A 24,156-nucleotide genomic window follows, 5' to 3' on the forward strand; every position below is an offset into this window, starting at 1 on the left:
AACTCAGAAGAACTGTGAAAAAACTTTTTTTTGTTTTAATCAGAAGTTTTTTTGGTTAGAGCTGCCAATATATACAATTTTTATGTTCTTTTAATAGAATTACAAATTCCTCTTTAAATAAATGGATTTCTACTTAAAAGTAAGTTTTTCATGGAAGCAAAGTATTTATATATACTATTACTATTAATAATAATAATAATATACTATTATTTATAAAGGGGTAAAGTAAGTGCCAGTTAATGAGTTTTGCACAGACATTGCCTTCTAGGTTGCCTTCTTTTTACTAATTCCAGCTCAATTTATTCTATTATTATTATTAAGTGATTTAAAGTTCTGGATCCAATTCTGGATGTTGTGCATATTTTGATAGCTGCACCAGTGATGAAGTCTGGTTTGACAAGAGGGCTCTTAATTTATTCTTGGTTATATTAGTCAACACTTACATACTTATCCTGAGGAAATAAAATAGTTTTGGAATTTAAGCTAGTTTAAGTAAATTTTTACAGTGTCTCTTCTATGTCATAATGATAGTACTGATGGACAAGGATGTCATTTGCCTTGACTTACGTAAAGCTTATGATATAGTCCTATATAACATCCTTGTCTCTAAACTGGAGATATGAATTTGAAGGGTGGATGACTCAGTTGATAATGAATTGATTAGATGGCCATATCTGAATGGTTGTGATCAATGGCTCAATGTCTAGGTGGAGATCAGTGACAAGTGATGTTCTTCATGGGTTCTTACAGGAACAAGTTCTGTTTGATGTCTTAATTGATGACATGACAGTGGGTTCTCAAGTGTGCCCTCAAGTGTGATTTCACAGCCAACACCAAGCTGAATGGTGCAGCTACACTTCAGAAATGCAAACATCGTGAAGTCCAGCAAGGTCCAGTGCACCTGGATTGGATCAATCCCAGACATGACCACAGAGTGAATTGAAAACAGATCTGCAGAAGGACCTGGGGGTTCTGGTGGATTTCAGTGGATGACAAGCTCTCCATGAGCTACCAGTGTGCACTTGCAGTCTAGAAGGCCAATTGGTCTGCATCAAAAGTGGAGTGACCAGAAGGGTATGGAAGAAGATTGTCTCCCTGTGTTCTATCTTCACGAGGCCCCAGAAGCACTGCATTCAGTTCTGGGGTCCACATGATAAGAGAGACAGGAACCTGTTAGAGCAGTTCCAGAGAAAGATGACAAAAGTGATGAGAGGGCTGGAGTAATTCTCCTATGAAGACAGGTCTAGGAAGCAGGGCTTGTTCAGCTTGGAGGAGGCTCCAGGGAGAGTTTATAGTGGCCTTCCAGTACCTAAAATTGACCTATAAGAAAGATGAGAACAGATTCTCTTCTAGGATAAGTAGATACATTACATTTTAGGAGGAATTCCTTTACTGAGAAGATGGTGAGGCACTGGAAAGGGCTGCCAAGAGAAACTGTGGATTTCCCATCCTTGGAAATGCTTAAGGCAGGTGTGGTGGGCTTTGAGTAATCTGCTGTAGCAGAAAGTGTCTCTGCCCATGCCAGGGGGTTGAAAATAAGTACTCTTTCAGGTCTACCCAAAGCATTCTATGATTCTATTAACCCATTCCCTTTTGAAAACAGGTTTTAAATATGATAATCTTATCACAAATACAATGTAAAAACTTCATGTTTTAACAATGGCTTGTAGCAAATGGATTAGAAATGCTAGCTGGATTATAGAATTAAATCACTCTTAAAAAATGCAGTAGCCTTTCTATGCCTCATGAACTTTGAGTTGTGGATAAGGAAAATAAACAAGAGCATATGCCCAGGGTAAGTCTGCATTTCTTAGGGTTTATTTTATTTTATTTATTTCTACGTATAAATCCTTAGATGTTAATAATTTTAAATTTATAGTTTTAATGGTATCTATGGGATACTTTTTATCAGTGAAAATGTAACAGTGTATTTGAAAGTAAATGGAGTCTCATGTACTGTGAACTCAAAATGCACGTTCTCCTTATATTGTATAGTTCCTCACTGTCTTTCCTCTTTTTTATTTTCACACTTTTCCCTCTGTATGAGGGAGATAGAACGTAAACATTTGGCAGACAAATAAATACATAGCTGTGGGGAAGTACGCCTGGTGTATCCTGAATCTGGGTAGCTGCAGTCTAGTAAAAAAGAAAGAAAAAGGAAAAAAAAAAACAAACAATAATTAGTTAGCTGTGCCACAGAACTGTAGAATCGTAGAATCATAGGATCACTCAGATTCAAAAAGACCTTAAAGATCATCAAGTCCAACCATGACTTAACCATACTACCCTAACCATACAACCCTCAGCTAAATCATGTCCCTGAACACCACATCCAAACTGTTTTTAAACACATCCAGGGATGGTGACTCAACCACCTCCTTGGGGAGCCTATTCCAGTGCTTAATAACTCTTCCTGTAAAGAAAGCTTTCCTGATATCCAACCTAAAAGGTAAAACGTGTTACAACCTAATGTGTAACATGATAACAGGAAGAAAAGACAGTATTTATGCTTCTGCCAAACATTCTTTGTATATGTACATCTACATGTAACTACAGTTGGTTGTTTTGTAGATGTTCCAATGGAAAGCAAGATTTTAAATATGACTTATGTCAAAATTGTAAAATATACACACTAGTTTTGAAAGTTTGTGGTTACTGTTATTCAGCATGTACATATGCACTCTGTAAACTGAATTAAGAATACATAAGCACAAATTTCTTGGCCAAATTTATTTCAAGTCAGTCACAGAACAAGATTAGAATTGAAAACCTCAAAGAAAGGCAGAGGACAAAATAAATAGAATTGGACTAGAATTTAGAGATCAGGATAGTATCAATTGAGTACGACGCCACAGCCAATTACATGCTCCTTCCATGACAAGTGATGAGGTAGTGATAATAGGCAGGAGCAGATCAGCTCTTATTACCAGAACAAGGGCAAATCTATCCCAAAGGCTGAAATTGGCATGCCCTCTTGCTGGATTTCATGAAGTTCCTGCTGATAATTATTTGTACATGTATTTCATATGTGTATGTTAGGTAGCACTAAAATGAGTTGATGTGAATGATCTCCATGATACCTTCTTGTAGTTTAACCCCAGCAGGCAGCTAAGCACCACAGTCACTTGCTTCCAGTGAGATGGACAGAGAAATGGAAAGGAAGAAGTGAGAAAACTTACAGAATCACGCAGAGTTACAGAATCACAGAATCTGATAATTGTAGGGTTTGAAAGAGACCTCTGGAGAACATCTAGTCCAAATGCCGTGATAAATCAAGTTCTGTAGAGTAGGTTGCAGGGGAATGTATCCAGGTAGGTTTTAAATATTTCCAAAGAAGGCTCCACAACCTCATTGGGAAGTTTTTACCAGTTCTCTGTCACGCACAAATTTTTAAGTTCTTTCTCGTGGTAAGATGGAACTTCTCATGTTTCATTTTGTGCCTATTGCCCCTTGTCCTGCCTTTGGGAACAACCAAAAAGAGCCAGGCCCCATCCACTTGAGATCCACCCTTCAGATATTTATAAATGTTTATAAGATTCCCCCTCACTCTTCTCCTCTCCGGGTCTCAGGTCTATCAGCCTTTCCTCAGAAGAGAGATGCTGTAGACCCTGCATAATCTTTGTAGTGCTCTGCTGGACTCTCTCTAGATGTTCTCTGTCTTTCTTGAACCACAGAGCCCAGAACAGTACTTATGTGGCCTTCTCAAGGCAGAGTAGAGGGAGAGGATCACTTCCCTCACTCTGTTGGCCATACTCATTTTAATGCGCCCCAGAGTATCATTGGCCTTCTAAGCAACAAGAGCACCACCCTGTTGTCCACTAGGACACTCAGATCCTTCTCTGAAGAACTCCTTTCCAGCAGATCAGCCCCTAACTTGCAGCAGTGTGAGCTGTTATTCCTCCCCAGGTGTAAGATTGACTGGAGAGTTGTGTGGAGAGGATTCTCACATCATTCAACAAGGGCCAGCTCCTCACAGCTTTGTATCATCAGCAAACTTGCTGAGGGTGCACTCTATCCTTTCATCCAAGTCACTGATGAAGATGTTAAACAAGGTCAGATCCAGCACCAATCTCTGGGGAACACTGCTAGTTACAGTCTCCAACTAAGCTGAACTGTAGATCATAACCCTCTTAATTCCGCCAGTCAGTTTTCAGTCCACTTCTCTGTCCATTAATCTATCCTGCATTGTCTAAGCTTAGCTACAACTATGTTAAGGGAGACAGTGTCAAAAGCCTTGCTAAAAGGCAGACAAAGTTCACTGCTCTCCCCTTATCTACCCAGCCAGTCATGACATGTTAGAAGGCTACCAGATCGTTCAAGTGTAATTTCCCATTGCGAATCCCTGTCAACTTTTCCTTTAAGGGCAGTTTACCAGGTGAAATGAGTGCTGTCAAGCAAAGTGAAAGGAGAAATTCATTCACTCCTTCTCATCAGCATGTGGATGTTCAACCACGCCCATGAAATCAGAGTCCATCATGCCTAACAGTTGCTTGGGAAGACAAGTGAGATAACTCAGAATAATATTCTTCCCTCCCTCATTCCAGTCAGCTTTTATTGCTGAGAAGGAGTTTGTATAGATATGCCTCTCATCGGTTTGGGTCAGCAGTTCCAACTGTGTCCATTCCAACTTTTTGTATAACTGCAGCTTCCACACTGAAAGGGCAGTTGGAGAAATAGAAAAATCCTTGTCGCTGTGTAAATACTGCTGTTTTACTACTAAAATATCAGGGTTCTTTCACCATTATTTTCATAAAAATTCCAGAGCATAACACCATGCCAGCTGCTATGAAGAAAACTAACTCTGTCCCAGCCAAGAGTTAGATCCTCCTCCAGCTTCAGTAAAGATGCTGCCTGGGCTCCTGTAGACCCTCTTCCTTTGTAGTACAAATCATCATGGGGCACAACAGAATTGTGTTACCTGTATTTAGACACAGGTTTTTTGGTTGCTATCTAGTTTTTAGAAAAACAGACTGTGTAGCAAGAGTGGCACATCTAGCCTTAGAAGCTTATAATCCATATTATTATTACTCATTTAATGTTATTTGAAAAATTTGAAAATTGCACTTTGAATTGCCTCATGGTAGTAGTTTTCAGTGAGTTGTTATTAAAGATATTTCAGTTACCTCAAACTGAAATAGATTTAGACTTGTCTTTATGGAGAGAAAGAACAGTCAGTATACATTCAACTTGTATAAGGACTGTCTGTGTAGGGTAGCAATTGTTTATAAAGGTTTCTGTAGTTATTCCAGAAGAAGTCATATTGAGAGCTATAAGGTTTCACTCAACAAGAGAGTCCTATTTACCTTCTATCGTTTATTATTTTGAAATTCAAGTGCAGTAGTGCTTTTGCAATTTTTTTTTCTATGTTGAAACTATGCTATGCCTTAATGCAAGGCTTAAAAGAGTTTGGGATGCATTCTGAGTTTTAAAGCACTGAGCCTATTCCAGTGTTTTGACACAACTAATTTGACTAAAGCAAACTGCAGTCCAACTAGACTTATTGGAAATTGCTGCCAAAATAGAATGTACAGTGGAGTCCATTTACAATGTGCTATTGAAGCAGTAAATCTGTGAAAAGAATAACATCTGTTTAATTTCAGTAAAACTCTTCATAAAGTTTGTGTGTGTTTTTTTTTCCTCTTTTTTTTTTTCTTTTTTTTTTTTCTTCAAAGAATCTATGAAAGCTTATGATGTTGTATAGAACCTGCTGGCACATTACCTAGGGCAGACTTAATTTTCACGACCATATCTAGATAGTAACATGTTGAATGCCTTACAGCACGGAAAAAGAAAGTACTGTCAAAGACTACCTGACAAGATCAAGGAAACTGAGAGGGTATAAAAAGAGTACTTTTAAAAAAAATAGTACGTCAGATGTAACAGTAACTTTTAAGCAACAAATTGAAAATAACAAATATTAGGAATTATGTTATTTCTAGTATTCCTGTTACATGTTTACTCACTGTTCTGCGCTTTCCCACTTTAATTGGAGACTTCATTTTCATGGTATGACTGTTCTGAAGTCCCACTCTCACAAACGTAACCAGCAGTGTGAGGGAGAGAATTCCAGTAAATTTTGCCTGCTTTTCACTTTGATCATAAAAAAAGTATTTAATCACAAACAACTTTTTTTTTCCTTGATGCAGTATTTTCCAAGGGGAAAAAAAAAGATGCTGGAACCTTTTGGCCAGTCCTAGTCAAGAGGAACATGGTTTGAACAGGAGAAAAGATTGTAGGCAGCATGTGTGGACCTGACTTAGTGGTAAGTTCAGAGCTGGGAGGCACAGGAGAATTACATAGACCAAAAGCTGGTTGGTGTAAACAGCTTCAAGTGTGATTTACTGCATTTGCAGATCTTAAGACTGATGACTTAGCTGGCAGTGAATGGGAGAAGGAAATGATTGTGTATGTTTGCTGATCACAGAACTATTATGAGCTATCAGGCATGATGTGGGTATGAAAGGAACCTGTAGTTGATCATCTATTTTTAGTGGTGACAGAGAAAATGTATTCTCCTTTCACACAGCTATATTGAAATGAGAGCTGCAGAGTGACTTCCAGTTCTGTTTACTGATGCTCAGAGTAAAGAATTCAGTGGTGGCTACAAGGATAATTATAGCAGTAAACCTGTTTAATCAAGCAATAATTAAAGGCAAGTGTGTTTATCTTCATACAGCAGAAACTGTGGTATGGTATGATTGCCTTTTATAAAAACAAAAGACTGAGTATCAAGGAGCTTGGAAAGTTGGCCAAGATGTAAAAAAATGCCAGAATCAGATGTGTCTAAAGTAATGACCATGAATAAATAAATTCAGAAAAGATTTCCAACTCTGAAAAGAGAATCTGAAACAATTTTTAAATGGTAACCATGTAAGCCAATCAACAGTTACATTGAAACTACATTAATTAATGAGAAGAACAGATAAATATATTACAAAGAAGTTTAAGATAATGGTGAATTTGTATTACCAAAGTAACTGTAAGAAAGGACAGACTCTTTAGCAGAGTCTGTGGTGACAGAACAAGGGGAAATGGCTTCAAGCCCAGGAAGGGTAGATTTGGGTTACAGATAAGGAAAAAATCTTTTAAAATGAAGGTGCTGAGGCAGTGGAACAGGTTACGTAGTGCTGGGGGTTGATACCCAGTCCCTGGATACTTTCAAGACGAGGCTGGATAAGGCCCTGGGGCTACCTGATCTAGCTGGGGTGTCCCTATTCACTGCAGGAGAGTTGGACTAGATGGCCCTCAGAGGTCCCTTCCAACTGTAGAACTATAATCTATAATACAAAAGGAAATTACATTAGTTCTACTAGACTTTCTCATATTTCATTAATTTTTTTCAATAATAGAGAACTTAGGCAGTGATAATTGAGGTGGTATAATGAGAACGTAGAAAATCAGATTTTATTTATCAGGTTGAGTTTAATGTTGAATTCCAACTTTAATACTGAAGATAAATTTGTAAGAAAATCTGTAACTTCATGAATGATAGATCATTCTCTTTGCTTCCGTGTCTAGAATGAAAATATGAAGTGGCTTTTTATAACTTCTTGATGGTAACAGAAGATCTCTAATTTGCTCTTTTAAGTAAGTCAGTAGTGGCATCAGCCAACCATTCTCTCTGCTGCGACTTCCTTCAACACATTACAATTTTCTCAGGAAAGTATGCACAGCCTGTTCTAACATTGTGTGATCCTATCAGCACTGGAGAAATTCAGATGATAAAGTAGATAGCTAGTGGTCTTTTTCTGCTGGGGTTTCCTCTCTTTTTCAGAATGCTTTTTAGTGTATAGGTGCTCATTTTCCATTAATACAGATGGTGCCCAATTAGAATCCCAGCAAGAGTTTCTAGGGGAGGGGAAAGGGATTTGCACACATAATTTCAGAGTTTGATAATTAGTTTATTTGTTTTACTGAATTCTTCTGGAAATCAAATGGGAAGCATACACTGACTTTTCTGGAAACTGACAAGAGCAAAACAGGTGGACTGTATGAGTGACGTAACAGTATGTGCCTACAGACAGTTTATATTTTCAGTAAGGTGAAAGAGCAGAGAGGTTTGATTTAATTTGGCTAGTGAAGAGATAGTCACTTAAGTCTGCACATCTGCACAGAAAACTGTGGCTATTGAAGGGACTTCTGTCAGATTTCTGAGTTTCACAGCTGATCCCAGTGACATTTGATTTTAAAACAATGCAAGGAGTTTAGGAGGAACATGTGCTTTTGTGCAAAAATGCACTTCAGAGATCAGAATTTATATATTTTTTTAATCAGCGATTTCATTTTGGGTGCAGTGAATATCTATTTACTAGAGAGTAATATAGTAGGTTCTGCTGAGATAGCATCATTTTTGTGGATTTAAAAAGATATTTCAGTGTGTGTTTCTGTGTCTGTATTGCAAAACCTTATAGGATGGGAAAAGAAAAAAGGGTAATAATAACTTGTTCAGAATTTTAAGATTGTTAAACAATCACAGTTTTAAACAGCATTCTCTCAAGGTGTTCATCATTAAAGATAGATATATTCTTCTGGAAGCTAGTTTTTACTTTTTCTGAAATTCATGTTAGTCTTCAGTAAAACAGGATTTGCACTGGTAGAAAGGGATGGGGAACAGAACAAGCCCTGCATGATCCATGATGAGATTGTTTTGGACCTGCTCTGAAAGCTGGATGCTCACAAATCTATGGGGCCGGATGGATTGCACCCTAGAGTGCTGAGGGAGTTGGTGGATGTGGTTGCCAAGCCACTCTCCATCATTCGTCAGCAGTCCTGAATAATCGGGGATGTCCCAGAGGACTGGAGGCTGGCAAATGTGATGTCCATCTTCAAAAAGGGCTGGAAAGATGATCCTGGTAGCTACAGACCTATCTGTCTAACCTCGATGCCCAGGAAGGTTATAGAATGGATAATCTCAGGAGCCATCATAGATCAATTATAGGTCAACCAGGGGATCAGGCCTAGTCAGCATGGGTTTACAAATGGTAGATCCTGTCTGACAAACCTGATTTCATTCTATGACAAGGTGACTTGCTTAGTGGATGAAGGTAAGGCCGTTGATGTGGTCTACTTGGACTTCAGTAAGTTAACTGTAAGAGTTTCAATAGGGCCAAGTGTTGGGTCCTGCACTTTGATCACAACAACCCCAGGCAACCCTGCAGGCTTGGGGAGGAGTGGCTGGAAAGCTGCCTGACAGAAAGGGACCTTGGTGTTCTGATGGACAGTCAGCTGAACATGAGCCAGCAGTGTGCCCAGGTGGCCAAGAAGGCCAATGGCATCCTAGCTTGTATCAGGAATGGTGTGGTGAGCAGGACTAGGGAAGTCATCCTGCCCCTGTGCTCAGCATTGATGAGGCCTCACCTTGAATACTGTGTTCAGGTTTGGGCATGTCAGAAGGGACATTGAGGTGCTGGAGCAGGTCCAAAGCAGGGCAACAAGGCTTGTGAAGGGCTTGGAGAATATGCCCTATGAGGAGAGACTGAAGGAACTGGGGCTGTTCAGTCTGGAGTAAAGAAGGCTGAGGGGAGAGCTTATTGCTCTCTTCCAATATCTGAAAGGTGCTTATGGTAAGAGCAGGGTTGGTCTCTTCTCAATGGTGACAGGTGACAGGGTGAGGAGAAATAGCCTCAAGTTGCACCAGGGTAAGTTTAGGTTGGATATCAGGAAAGCCTTCTTTACAGGAAGAGTTATTAAGCACTGGAATAGGCTCTCCAGGGAGGTGGTTGAGTCACCATCCCTGGATGTGTTTAAAAACCGTTTGGATGTGGTGCTCAGGGACATGATTTAGTGGAGGGCTGTTAGGGTAGTATGGTTAAGTCGTGGTTGGACTCGATGATCTTTAAGGTCTTTCTTAATGTTAATTTTACAGTATCTACTTATGATGTTTTGGTAGTAACTGGAGAAAAATACACCTTATCAAAGGTGTACAAGATGTATCCTTTATCTCTGAAGACAGTGTATTGCATCTGTGCAGGCTAGTTGTAACTTGAAGGTTAGTTTTCTTAGATATGAGATGGAAATTTCTCAACATGACAAAAATCCCAACATGTTTTTTTCTCAAGGTGAAGTGCTGATCATAGCCTGATAATATAAGGTATTCTGACCATTTTTATCTAACTTCCAATAAAATCTAAGTCCTTAAATAGTTAGACACAATTGAGACGTTTCTGCAGATGCTACACATCACAAATGTAAAAGCTGGCCATATAATTTCAGATATTTTTATTCTGTGAATGGCCAGTGAGTAAAGAAACTTATGTAGAATTTTTGTATGTCTGTTTTATCTTAAAAATTCAGTTTGCAGTTTAGAGATTTATATTCTAATCTTAGAAGCTCATTTTATGACTTCAGAGATCCCAGTGTCTTTGTGGAAGAGGAATAGGAACTTCTCGTTCTACAAATTAACACTATTTGGGACCATTTGAGGGAGTAGATTTTTGCATAGATGTGTGATTTTTGCATAAAGTACATGTTGTCACTGGCTTCCCAGCTGAAAATTAGTTGCTTTCTCCTAGCTGTATTTTGGCAAAATATCTTGGAAAAATCCAAGTCTTTCAATACTGAGATCTGAATAACTAAAATTCTGAACTTGAAAGCAGTTTGAAAAGTTGCTTAAGCTTTATTAAGAACTAAAGAGTTTAATTTCTTTTGTTTTTCAGCTAAAATTAAGACTTGATAGCATTGTTAGAATCATGATACTGACTTTGATCTGTAGTTTTAAAAGCTGCTTCAGGCAGGACACCAATATGCATGTTAAAAGTTTTACTTCATAACTGAAATCTTTAATTTCTGAGGAATTTTATGAAGAGTACAAATCCGTAGATTCTCACAATGTGTTTTAAAAGTGGCAAGCACTGACCTAGTAAAATAAGAATTGTCTTTGTAAGTGTATATTGGGGAAATCCTTCATGTTCATACCACAGATGACATTAATATTCCTGTGAGTTCTGAGGATCTAGTTCATCTCTCACATTAATATTTTGGCTATGATAGATGCAATATTCTGCATCTGATACAAGTTAAATTTCCTTGCGATAACATTGTTGTTTGCCTTAGGCAACATGGTGAGGGTGTGAAAAAGCAGAGCTTTGTACATCTGGGCCTCGCACACTGATTGCTTGCATCCGCTTCACAAGATAGTGGAGAGAGAACTGTGAGGAGTTATTGATTAACTTATTGAGATCATGACAAGGCAATATTATGCCTATTTACTACTGAAATCTAGTTTGTGGAATCCATAAAAGCACACAGAAAAAGCCAGACAGAAAGCAGGAAAGGTGTAACACCATGGGAGTCTTATTTCACATGAGAATTAGGAAATTTTTAATCTGTGTGTTTTGGGGAACACATCCTTATTAGATACTTCTGTGTAGATGGAAGCTTGCGGCTGACAGTAATAACCCACAGGAAGGAGATGGGAATTTAATTCTGTATTACTTCAGTGTTGTCAGCAAGAGCAGTGTGGTTTATTTCAAGTCCTGCTCTTGTTCAGTAGATTTTTAAAGTCATTATTCTTTTAAATGTCTGTACTGGGTGCAGGCACCTAGGTGCTGGCCAGGGCCTGCTGGTCTCCTCTATGAGGCAAAGCTGGACGATGCAGCTGGCTCCACCTGGATCCAATGGCACCACCACAGAGGCCCAGCTGGGCCCAGCAGCCACAGATGAGTGCTTCTGTGACAGCATCTTTAGAAAGGGGTAGGAATCTTCTTGGCAGTGTGAGAAGGGAAGGAAAAATTGGAAGAACCAGCCTGATGAAGAGCAAGACCAGAGGATGAAGAGATGCTTTAGATGCTGGAGCAGGGATCCCCCTACAGTTCATGGTGGGGTGGTATTCAGCATGTGGCAGTCTGCCCATGACCTGGATGTGCTCTGAAGGAAACTGTAACCAGGAACAAGTGTGTACTGAAGGACCACAGTTCATGGGGTTTACCCTCACTAAACCAGGGGTGAAATCTGAGGAGGAGGATGTAGCAGACAGTACCTCTCATCCTCCTCTGTATCACTCAGAAAGTGGTGGGAAGATGTTGCTTTAATTTGTCTTTGTTACTCACTCTCCAAATCTACTTTGACTGGCAATAAATCAATTTTCTTCAGGACCTACTTACTTGTGATGTTAATTGTTAAGTGTTCTCCCTGTCCTTATCTTGACTCATGAACTTTTTTCATCCTTTCATCTCTCCATTCTTCTGGGAAGGGGGAAGGAAAGAGAGTAACTAGATAGATGTCTGACAAGCAGCCAAGATCAATTCACCATAGAGGTGAATTTCATAGAAAGAATGAAAAATTTTGCTCTGATACGTCAAGCATCAGGTTTAGAAATTACTACCTTGTTAGTGGACCACTGAGAACTCATCCTTCAGAACTGTTGTATACTGTTTCTTAAAAGGGTAAAACAGCCTTCTGACATTTGTGATGGTACTCTGAGGTCTTTGGTAGGATGTCTGCCTTGATTATTTTCTTGAAACTCTACGTTGGAAACAATAGAACATATTGGCAAGTTGCTATTTCATAATTATCTTTTGGTATCTCCTCTTTGATAGTGCTAACTGTACCGTGAGTCTTCTTCTATTCTAAAGAAATTCCTATTCTTAGGAAAGCATATTCATTTTAATTAATTTTCTTTGCTGCTTTAGTTCTTTAAATTCTACAGGCAAAAATATAACGTTCAAATTATCAACTTTGGATGATAACAAGCTGTTACTCTGAATTGGTGTGCAAGGAAGTATATATAGGAATTTAAAAAGTTATTTACTGATGAAGAAATTTCCTGACTTATACCTGGGATCTGGTGACTTTGTGTAAAGGTAGTCTTCACAAATTAATTTAAAATTCATGTTACCTTTTCATGGTAATATAATTTTAGCAGAAACAGTAGAATTACTCTACGTTTCATGACATGATATTTGAAATAAAGTGACGAAATAGTTTCTTTATAGTGTCTTGAATTAGTTGGGATTGCTGAGAATATGCAGATATTTTCATCTCTGATCTGTGATATTTCCTCTTGGATGAAAGAAAATAACAGTTTTCTTACTTCTGAAGAAATCTGCCTTCTGTTTCTGTGATTAAGGATGTATTTTAGATCTCAGCTATTTTTATTTTACATAAAGCAAAAAGTCTTCTTTCAGGACTAGTGTTCCCACATATATTTTTTGCTCTGTTTTATTTTAGGAAAGTGAAAAATCTTTATGTGAACATATGTTGTAGAAAGCTTTTATTTATGAAGACAAGTGTCCACTCTAAACTACAAGTGATGGATTTGTGTCCATTTCAAACTGTCCATTTTTTTGTACAAGGCATCTATCTATATGCCCATTTAATGAAGACAGGCCCGTACTTCTAAGCTCTTGTTATGTGACATAGATTAAGTTGCAGAGCAAGTACTCATTTTGTTCTTTCTGAAGAACTGTAAATAATTCTTAGCATATACGATTGCCCTGAGCTTAACCTGAGATACAGGTTACATTTGACTTCTGTATGACTCGAGCTAAGAAACTATAAAATGCAGGAATACATAAACAGAGGAAAAAAAAGTCAAGTTACATTGTTTTTGCATAAGATAAATGCACCATCTTGGCAGGCTTTTCACTTGCAGCACTGGTATCTTGTTCCACTGGAGTTGGTGAGATGGATCAGTTCCTCAGAATTCACTTCAGAAAGCTACTCAGTTGTACTCCAGTTGCATGTTATTTCTTACAGTTTTTAATCTTTGATTACGTGCTTTCATGATGTAGAAGTTTTGCCATTTAATCTGACCAAAGTCTGCATTTACATCCATCCGATATCCAAAGAAACTTCAAAAATGTGATGCTTAGATGCCCAGCTTTCAATTTCTCTTTTGTTGCGTTCAGGTTTACAGAAGATATTCTTATTTCCACTTGTAATGATTGAAGAAGAGTTACGATTATAGTTGTAAGGATAGGGATTCAACATTGCTTTTCTATCTGTGAAATTGTTCAAGAGGTGGAAAAACAGTGATGCAATTTTTGGAAACAGTCAAAATAATCATGAAGATTATTTTATAGAATCATAGAATCATAGAATAGCCTGGGTTGAAAAGGACCTTAAAGATCATCTAGTTTGAACCCCCCTGCTGTGGGCAGGATCACCAACCACTAGACCAGACTGCACAGAGATACATCCAGCCTGGCCTTGAATGTCTTCAGGGACAATCTATTCCAGTGTGTCACCACCCTCAGAGTGAAAAACATCCTCCTAATATCTAACCTAGAAGTCCTCTGTCTCAGTTTAAAACCATTCTCCCTTGTCCTATCACTATCCCTCATAAACAGCCATTTCCACTCCTGTTTATATGCTCCCTTCAAGTACTGGAAGGCCACAATGAGGTCTCCGTGGAACCTTCTCTTTTCCAAGCTGAACAAGCCCAATTCCCTCAACATTTCTTTATAGGAGAGATTCTCCAGCTCTCTGATCATTTTAGTGACTCTCCTCTAGACCCATTCCAAGAGCTCTGTATGTTTAGCTGGGGGCCCAAGGCCTGGACACAGTACTCCAGATGGGACCTCACAAGAGCTGAATAGAGTGGAACAATCACCTCGTTCTTCCCACTGGCCACCTCTTTTTAATGCAGCCCAGGATACAGTTGTCCTTCTGAACTGCAAGTACACACTGCTGGCTCACAACCAGCTTCTTGTCTACCAGGACCACCAAGACCTTCTCCACAGGGCTGCTCTCTAGCAGTTCTTCAGTCTATATAAATACGTGGGATTGCCCCAGCCCAAGATCAACATGCAAAATAAGTATGTCTCAGAGACTCAAGATCTTAACTACACAGTAGAAAGATAGAAAAGAGAAATTCAAATGTGTGAGCAGTTGCTTCAACAAGCAGTCCTTGGAAATTAGTTTTTTTACTCTAATCTTGAAGGGAATGAGAAAATATCTGTTGATATCTATCTGCTAGTACTAAGGTTTATGCATTATCCACTGACAAACTGCCACATGAGTTATTGCTCATTTCAGTTACTTAAATGTGATACTATGACAGGATGCATCACAAGAACAGCACAGTGCATATTAGCCCCACTTCACATTTTGTGAAGTGCTGATTCTTTTAGAACAATCTTAGTTTCATGAAAACTGACAGTGTAGTGATAAATTTAGTCCCTATACACTGGATGGTGAACCAGGATCTGAAACCTCCCCTTAAACTAAGAAGAGCTGCGAGAATCAGTGGTGGAATAACTGCATCTCCCTTCTGTGTAGGAACAGGAGACAAGGACTACACGCACGAGCGGCAGGGAACGAAAAACAACAAAACGGCCAAATAAGCATGGGAAGCTCCAGAGCACTTTGGTCTAGTTCATTTTGTTGACAAAACAATTGCCTTGTGATTCTCCACCCAGAAGGAAACTTATGGAGTCTGTGACAATTAACAGTGCTTAAATCAGAATTCGGCAGTTGTCAACAGTGGCCCTGCACTGACAAATAGATACTGCATGAGAATCTAGCTTATTGTTTCATAGAAATACGAGAATAGCCAACGAAGGAGGAAATTCAAGGCATTCTGGATCGACGGCCTAAAATAAGCAAGCCCCCAAACTCCCCTGGCCAAGCAGAGATTTCCAAACAGTACAAAAAACACCATGATATTCGGTTAGCAAAGCTAAAACCCAGACGGAAATAATTCAAACCAAGGGAAACAAGAAGAAATGCTACAAGTTTAACTGTGATAAAAAAGGAGGAAGAGGTAGGCCCTCTCTGTAAGGAAACTGGAGACATGGTCATGAGGGGTACTGAGAAAGCTGAGGCACTCAAAGACCTCCTTGCCTCAGTCTTCACTGGTAGAGGCTCTAGCCTCACCACCCAAGTTGCAGAAAACCATGGGAAGAACTTGGAGAAGGTACATCTGCCTGGTGTAAGTGAAGATTAGGTTTGAGACCGCCTAAAGTACCAGAAGGTGCACCAGCCCATGGGACCCGATGAGGTCCATCCACAGGTTCTGAGGGAACGGGCAGATGAAGTTGCCAAGCTGCTGTCATATTTGAGAAGTCATGGCAGTCTGGTGAAGTTCCCACTGACTGAAAAAGGGGAAACATATCCCCATTTTCAAGAAGGGAGAAAAAGAAGATCCAGGAAACTACAGGCCACTCAGACTCACCTCTGTGTCTGGCAAGATCATGGAGCAGATCCTCCTGAGGGCCCTACAAAGGCATGTGGAAAATAAAGATGAGATGATAGGTGGTAACCAACATGGCTTCACTAAAGGCAAGCCATGCCTGACAAGCTTGGTGGTCCTTTATGACAGAGTTACAGCATCAATGGATAAAGGAAGAGCAACTGATGTCATCTGTCAGGACTTGAGCAAAGCATTCTGGTTGCCATGTTGGAGAAAAATGGATTTGATGGATGGTCTGCTTGCTGAGTGAGGAATTGGACAGATGATTGCACTCTGAGAGTTGTGATCAACAACTCAGTTTTCAACTGGAGACCTGCAATGACTGGTGCTCCTCAGAGACCGGTGTTGGGACTGGTGCTACTTAAGATCTTCATAGATGACATGGACATTGGGATTGAGAGCACCCTCAGCGAATTTGCAGATGACGCCACGCTGAGTGAGGCAGCTGACATGCTAAAGGGAAGGGAGGCTATCCTGAGGAATCTGGACAGGCTTGAGAGGTGGGCCCATTCCAACCTCACGAAGCCCACCTAGACTGGAGCAATCCCAAGTACACATACAAGTTGGGCAGAGAATGGCTTGAGAGCAGCCCTGAAGAGAAGAAGGATTTGGGAGTTACGGTTATGAATGATTCAGCACAAGCGGGAATATGCACTTGTAGCCCAGAAGGCCAACGGTACTGTGGGTTGCATCAAGACAAGTGTGAATGGCAGGTTGAGGGAGCTGATTCTGCCCCTCTACTCTGCTGAGACCTCACCTGGAGAACTGCATCCAGTTCTGGGGCCTCCAAAGCAAGGATGTCGATCTGTTGGAGCAAGTATAGTTATACATTTTACATGTATTTAAAAATTGTGTTTTTAAATAATAGTTTTAAAAACGCTGTTTTTTATAGTTAAATATAAGCACGGTTAATTGTTATTGATCATTGTAACTTTATTCAGGATATGTAGAATTGCCAGCTGGTATGTGTACAGGAAGTGCCTTGTGATATGTGTGTAGTTAATCTTTTGTGTAATATTCATAGACCATGGTGAAGGTGAGCTGACCTAAAAAGCAGGTCAACAAACTTAACTACTTAAAAGTTTCTGTACAGTCTTAGTGATGAATTTTCAATATGCATTCAGGTTTCTGCAGCTAGTGTGGCTACATGTATTCCCTTTTATTTGATGTGATAGCGGAGAAAGGAAAGGTCATTGTGTTTTATTTGTTTGTTTGTTTGCTTGTTTGTTTTAAAAATAGTTCCCAAATAAGTTTGAAAGAAGACATACTTTATAATTCCCATTAAAAACTATTTTTGTTTTCAATATGACAGTGCCACCTACATACTTCTGGAAGTGACAAAATTCTTCACTATTTCTGTCTTTTATTTTGCATGGAAACATACAGAAGAACTCTTTGCTTCTTTTAGCCAGATGTACCACATCTTCTTATTGTAGTAAAACTGTTTAATACATTTTTTCAGTGCAGAGAATGAGAAAGTTCATCATCAGTCCTGCTGATGATATTTTCAGATGGAAAAAAACAACACAGGAAAACACTTTGATCCTCAGTGTTAGTGACTCTGATAGGAATTTATACTGGGCATTTTAACAATTTGACCTGAGTTAGGGTTCTATGTTAATTATATAAATAAATTACATTTATTTGCTTATTTATTTTAGCTTTAGCCAAACTCTCGTAACAGTAGATATGTACCTGGAACACTAGATGTTTCTGTATGTTTGTGTACATAATTGTGTTGGGAAAGGAAAAAAAAGCTTAGTAGAATGTTTTTGTTTTTTTTTGTTTCAGCTGCTGGCATTCAGCTGGGCTTGTTGTCTCTGTATCTATGTATTTAATTATTTACTTTATTTACTTGTTTAAATTCAAAATGTGCAAAAAGAATGCTGTAATAAGACTTCTAGAGTTTCATTGTTCACAATGTATTCATACTCCCTAAATAGTTTCATAGTTGTTCAAAATATATTCATACTCCCCAAATTATTCATTTAATTTCATTTAATACAGTTATAAAAATGTGACAATAACTGAGTTATTGAAGTAGTGTATAGACTTTTGTGTACATACTGTACATATTTAAATGACCCCATGGGTCTCCCAAAGCAAGCATTTAACATTCCACATTTTTTGCTGTGCATCTACTACTGGCATCGAGCCACCCATCCACAAGTTTTTTTGAAATAAATTAGATTTATTCCAATTCACTCAAGAAGAAGACTTGTAAAATATAGAGGTAGTCACCTAGCTAATAAGGTTACTAAAACAAAGATTTTTCTTAAATGGAGTAGGGCTTTTTTGTGTGTATGTTTTGTTTTTTTTTGTTTATTTTTGGTTCTGTGAACTGTGTGCACAATTACATAGCTTCGTAAATTCTTATCTTATGTTCCTTTTCCTTTGCAGATGGGGTTTATACAGATTAATGAGGACTTCATATTTATTGAGCCACTCAATCACACTTTGGCTGTGACAGGTCATGCACACAGGGTGTACAGACGAAAAAGGTCCGTAGAGGAGAAAATTACTGAAAAACCAACTTCTCAGAATCAGTACTGTGGTGTTGTTACAGGTAATACACAAATCTTACTGAACAGACTTAATGTAGTGAACATGTATTTAAGATCTACAGACTTAATGTAGTGAACATGTATTTAAGATCTATAGGCAGCAGTTAAAAACCAACAAAAGCATATTTGATTATATTTATAGTATTAACTTATTGTCAACTTCAAGGTGGCATACTGAGACTGCAGTTTCATTTGTCAAAAGGTGGAATCTTCTGTTGTGGAATAAACAAGTACAGTGATTCATTATATTTTGAAAGTAGAAAATTTGGGGCCATTTTATTTCAGTCTAACAACTACAACCTACTTGTTGACCCAGTCTATTATCTTCATACTGTTGTCTTAGTAGGTGCTGGTTTACATACTATGTGCAGTGCTTGTATTTATTATTCAGTTTTAGAACATAAGCACATATCATCACAGTTGTTAATGTTTTGAACGTTCATGCAAGTCAGACACTGATGTTAAATGACCTTTGTAACAGTGTTCATCTTTTATGATTGTCACTTAAAAAAAATGTGAAATTCATCTTCTTAACTGGGTGGTAGAAACAGTTTTTTCAAGAAAAGGGGCTTCAAAAAAAGTCTGGCATGTAATGATCACTTAGTAATGTCCAGTACAGAGGAGAAAAGGGCTTTTGTGGAAAATAAGACTCTGCTGTTCCTGATTAATTGATGGCTTCTTTTCTTCAGAGGAAAGAAGACATGAGATGAGGATATTTGTAATGATATTGTAGGAAATTATCATAGAAACAAACACGAGAGAGGCATATGCTATATAACAATCCATGGTATGCATGAAAATGAATAAAGATGCAGACTTATCTGTAAGGAAATTTCTGTCATTTTCATCAGCAGTCAGCCTTTCACTTTCTCGTGTCCTCTAAAATGGAAAAGTCAGCTTATTCTGTTCCAGTAATCTTATGCCCAAGGCTCTGACAGTGCAAATAGTCTGTCAACAGAGATTCAAATATTTGTTTGAAGTAGGTTTTATTATCTCTACTACCAGTCTGGAATTTAAAAATAGCTCAAACTGTGAATAACTGATTAGCATCTTCTGGCATAACCTTATTTCCGGGAGGCTTTAAATGTCTGCAGTTTCTGACTAATTCTGTTATACTGTTATATATATATATAGCAAGACTAGTCCCTCCCTTTGATGTTACAACTTGTGTTACATAGTGGAGCTGCAGTAAGCTGCATTGATAAAAATGGTATCTATGCTATGAGCAGTTGCTGTTGTGACAATACTTAGCATCACTAACATCACCAGAACATTAGTTTTATGGGTACAGCCTTAAAGTGTATTGCAGAAAGGAGAGAATAAAAAAACAGACAAAAACAAAACAAAACAACAAAATAGTCTTTTAAAGCAATATTTGAGAATTTTAAACCAATTTGTCAAGTAGGTAAGTTAATGAAGATTCATGGAGCACTCTGATGCTCTGATACTCAGATTTTACACAGCTGCCTTGGAGAGAACTGTACCTGTCCAACACAATGTAACTGTTGCCTTACATATGCTTACTTCTCAGCAATATCTTACAACAGGATCTCTTGCTTCTGTAGTACTGGTGTGTCAGAGTAGATGCTATGGGACAGGTATTTTTGCTGCTGGTTTTAAGCCAAATTGATCTCAAAGGCTGACTACATATCAAGCAAATATATATTGCCAGTGATGAACTGTGATTGTTAGAAGGAATGAATGTCTTTGTTGGAGGTGCTGAAGGATCACTTCATAATACGTATATGGCTTTTCATGCAGAATTAGGGGAGGCAATCAATGAAGGTTTGTTGTCTATAACTGTTGTGGTCTGTGCTGAAAGATACTACATAGCCTAAGTCATCCGAGGAGAGCAAAGAAATTGGTTTTGCAAATGGGCTGTTTTCTTTCTTGCTGAGAGAATAGGACTGATGAAAATGTTTACTTTCTGAATTTGTGGGAATGTGTGTGCATCTTTTCACTGAACGTGTATGATTTACTTACTTATGTGAGTCAGTTGCACATACACAGATCTCAAACTCTGCACCTTTCTGTAGCAGATGGTCCATCTATGATACCTTTCAAACCAAACCAGTTCACAGATCTGTTGCACAAGATTTGTGAGAAAAGGAATTGCTATTAAAGCAAAGATCTGCCTAGATCTGCCTTGAGAAACTGTGGACTATTCCTTCTGCCTAGTATGAAGCTCTTGTTCAAGCCAGAAGTTGTTTGTGCATTGTAGCTGGGTCATGGCAAAAGTACTCTAGGAAGAAAAAATAATCTCAAATGGTTGTTCTGTTTCACACAAATGATGAGTGAGAGTGCTTACACAAGATACAGTAGATGTGAATTTTGAATCCTTTCTTTGTTTGAGACTGGAAGGTTCTTCTTTTACTTCTCTGTTCTGATAATAACCAATATTCAGTTCTTCTGGGTTACAATCAGACTGTGGTCTTAAATTGATGCTATTTTTGTAGGAAAAAATTAGTTTTGCTGGACCAAAAGCAGAAGTTTGACTTAGTGGAATGAAGAATGGACTGGCAGCTGCAATAGCTGTGTTAGTCCTTGCTCTAAATGCAGTTTCCATCCAATAATCAAGAAATGAAATGCATAAATAATCTTAGATGTAGATGTAGATTTTTGAGATTGTGCTAGAGGTTACTGGTGCTGCTTGAGTGGTTGCTTTCCATTACATTCTTTCCTTACTCTTCTGTAAGGTTAATGCATCCCTTTTCTTTTCCCCAGGAAAAGAAATCCTGGGTGTTGATGGTGATGGGTTCTCTTATTTGTGCCAGACTCGAGTGGATTCAGGAAATACTCTCGTGCCTGAGGGCTGGCAAATGTGTCAGAGTCTTGCAGTCATAACTTCTTCATAATGTCAGCTCAGATACTTCTGAGCTATCTGTTGCTTCAATGTCTGAATTTTCAGGGTTATTATTATTATTATTAATTATTATTTTGAGAGGCTATTGAATGTCAAATGTTTCTAGACTTCTTGGCTGGGGTACTAGAGTATTTATAGATTTCATTTCAGTCCCAGATTGTGAGTTGAAGTAGTAAATTGATATGAAATCTTAATGTTCTTTATAACTGCACTGAAAGTCAAAGTCTTACTGATCACAGTGTTCTGGTAACATTTATTTTTTATTTTTCTATTGTAATTTAGTTTATAAACTGAATTTCTGCATCTTTACATCCAAGAAGCAGTGTTTTGGTTTTGCTTTGTTTTTTTTTTTCTTTTGTTTTGTTTTTGTTTGTTGTTTGTTTTTTGTTTTTTTTTAGTTAATCTGGCTTTTATCATTTTACTACATGCAGTGTCAATATAGGTACTTTTTTTTACAGAGCTGTTATCTGTTATGTAGTATACATTCATTAATGAGCAATTCTGTTTTTGTATATATGAGTAGTCAAGTATTTTTGCCTAAAACCTGTTTGGTCTGTTAGGGGGAAGTAATCACAGTAGTTGTTTGGATGACACTACTAAAATTAGCAATTCTATTTATTTAAGAGTCTGGAGGAAGAGCTAAAATTTTCAGATAAATGAGGTCTCACATGATGGGGAATTTTTCCAGCAATTTGGATAAGGCTGACTGACCAAGAACAGATCTTCCTTTGGTTTGTTAATCCAGCAGATATCTGAGGAAATGAGAGACTCTGCCCCTTGCAGCCAGCTTGTCTGTGAAGCTGAGCAGTCTTCTCATCCACAACAACCCAAAAAATAGAGGATACAGCAGTTTTTGGGACTGTGGTGCATTTAGCAAAACACTGACTTAAATAGTGGGCTGCTTACTTCAGTTCTGAATAAAAATTAGATCTCTAGGTAAAATATTAGAGAAGTATATTAGCAAACTTCTCAGAACTTCCATGCTGATGCTAAATTAAAACCGATAGATGCTGTTAGTGAGGAAGAAGTGAATTATGAACAAATGATGATGTTGGAAGCTATACTGGAATCAGTCACTGCTCCTAAAAGGAAAATGGTATTGATCAGATGGCTCATGACAAGTCTTTTCTAACCCAAATGAATTTACTGTGTAAACTCAGAGCCTTAGCCTACTCATGCAGCCTTAAATGCTCGTATAGTAAGTCACAGTTGTATAGCTTGTAGGGTGTGTTTTCTTGGCACAAATATGGATACTTGATAGTACAGTTTCATTAAAAACTATTCTCAAAAAATGAAAAAAACAAATATGATGCTTTGTTTTGTGCACTAGGCTCTGGATCCAACCAGCAAACACAAGTATAGCGGGGAGCTAGCTATCCATATAAGGCTAAGCAAGCTGATCGAAGGATCAAGGGGTGGGAGGTTAAAATTTAGATCATTTTGGATTTATCTAGTATTTCTTCTTAGGAAATCAAAACCCAAGGCTTGCTTTATTTCCGGAGATCATACGCTTAAAAAAAAATATTTCAGCAACTTATAGTGACAGTAGCAATGACTTTGAAATTCTGCTAGTACAGCTTTAAAAACAAAACAAAACACAAAAACAGTCATATTTTATCCTGCATATTCTTGACATCATTCATCTGAAATTGTCTTTCATCTTTACAAATCAGTGAATTTTTCTGTATATTTTCTTGGTACTCAGTTTGTGACAAATCTGTATTCATCATCTATTATGCTGAGATACGTTTACTGGATGTTTTCTCTGTGCTTTATGCAGATAAACAGTGATTCTTCAACCTCAGTGAGACTACTTGTATGTTAAACAGAATATTAATTTAACTCTATCTTATAAAGCAGACAAGGATGCACCTACTATTTTATAAATATGTCATGTAGCAGGATGCAAAGAATCTCACTGTCTTTATCTGAGCAGCTGAATGACAATCTTGTTTCCCTCATGTGAACTTATATTCAGGCCATCACTCTGAGCCTTATCACACTGACAGTGCTAAATAAGAATGTATTAATGTTCATGAGAATTATATTGCACACAGTCAGTGTGGTGCTCTAATTACAGGTAGCAAATCTTTAAGGTACGCAAGGTGTACTTTGAAAGATGTATTCTTCAAGCAATGTTTTTATGTTACAGATAAAAGAAAATCCAAGAATCAGAAAGTATCAGAAAGTGGAAGAGGAAAACGATACTCTTACAAATTACCTCAGGAGTACAATATAGAAACAGTTGTGGTAGCAGATCCAGCTATGGTTCTATATCATGGAAAAGATGCTGCCAGAAGATTTATTCTAACCATCTTAAACATGGTAGGAAATTTAAAATTCATTTTGGCTTTTGCCACCAGTGCATGCATAATGAACTGATTTCACTGCTTCTTTTTATTATCTTGTCAGAGTACCTGTAAAGAGATAGCCAGCACATGACCATTAGCAGGCTGTCAAGATTTAACACATATATTTTGCAACATAAAACCATGATGCTGCACATCAGTTTGCACCATCTGGTCTTATATCTTCAACGATGAAACTAGAAAATGGGATCTGACCAAGGTGATTTTCTGATTAGAAGACTATGATAT

The 24,156-nt window shown here is 38.0% G+C and overlaps 1 protein-coding gene across 1 annotated transcript in view; it reads left to right on the forward strand.

Moving 5' to 3' along the window:
- ADAMTS19 (ADAM metallopeptidase with thrombospondin type 1 motif 19) overlaps nucleotides 1-24,156 on the forward strand; it is a 155,991-nt gene that overhangs the window by 14,819 nt on the left and 117,016 nt on the right. Inside the window, exons 3-4 of the mRNA XM_085213147.1 lie at nucleotides 18,533-18,698; nucleotides 23,712-23,884. Of these exons, the coding sequence (XP_085069273.1) occupies nucleotides 18,533-18,698; nucleotides 23,712-23,884 (339 nt within the window). The remainder of the gene's footprint in view (nucleotides 1-18,532; nucleotides 18,699-23,711; nucleotides 23,885-24,156) is intronic.

This window comes from Meleagris gallopavo, chromosome Z, assembly GCF_905368555.1.
Source record: "Meleagris gallopavo chromosome Z, MGAL_WU_HG_1.1, whole genome shotgun sequence".
Lineage (NCBI taxonomy): Eukaryota > Metazoa > Chordata > Aves > Galliformes > Phasianidae > Meleagris > Meleagris gallopavo.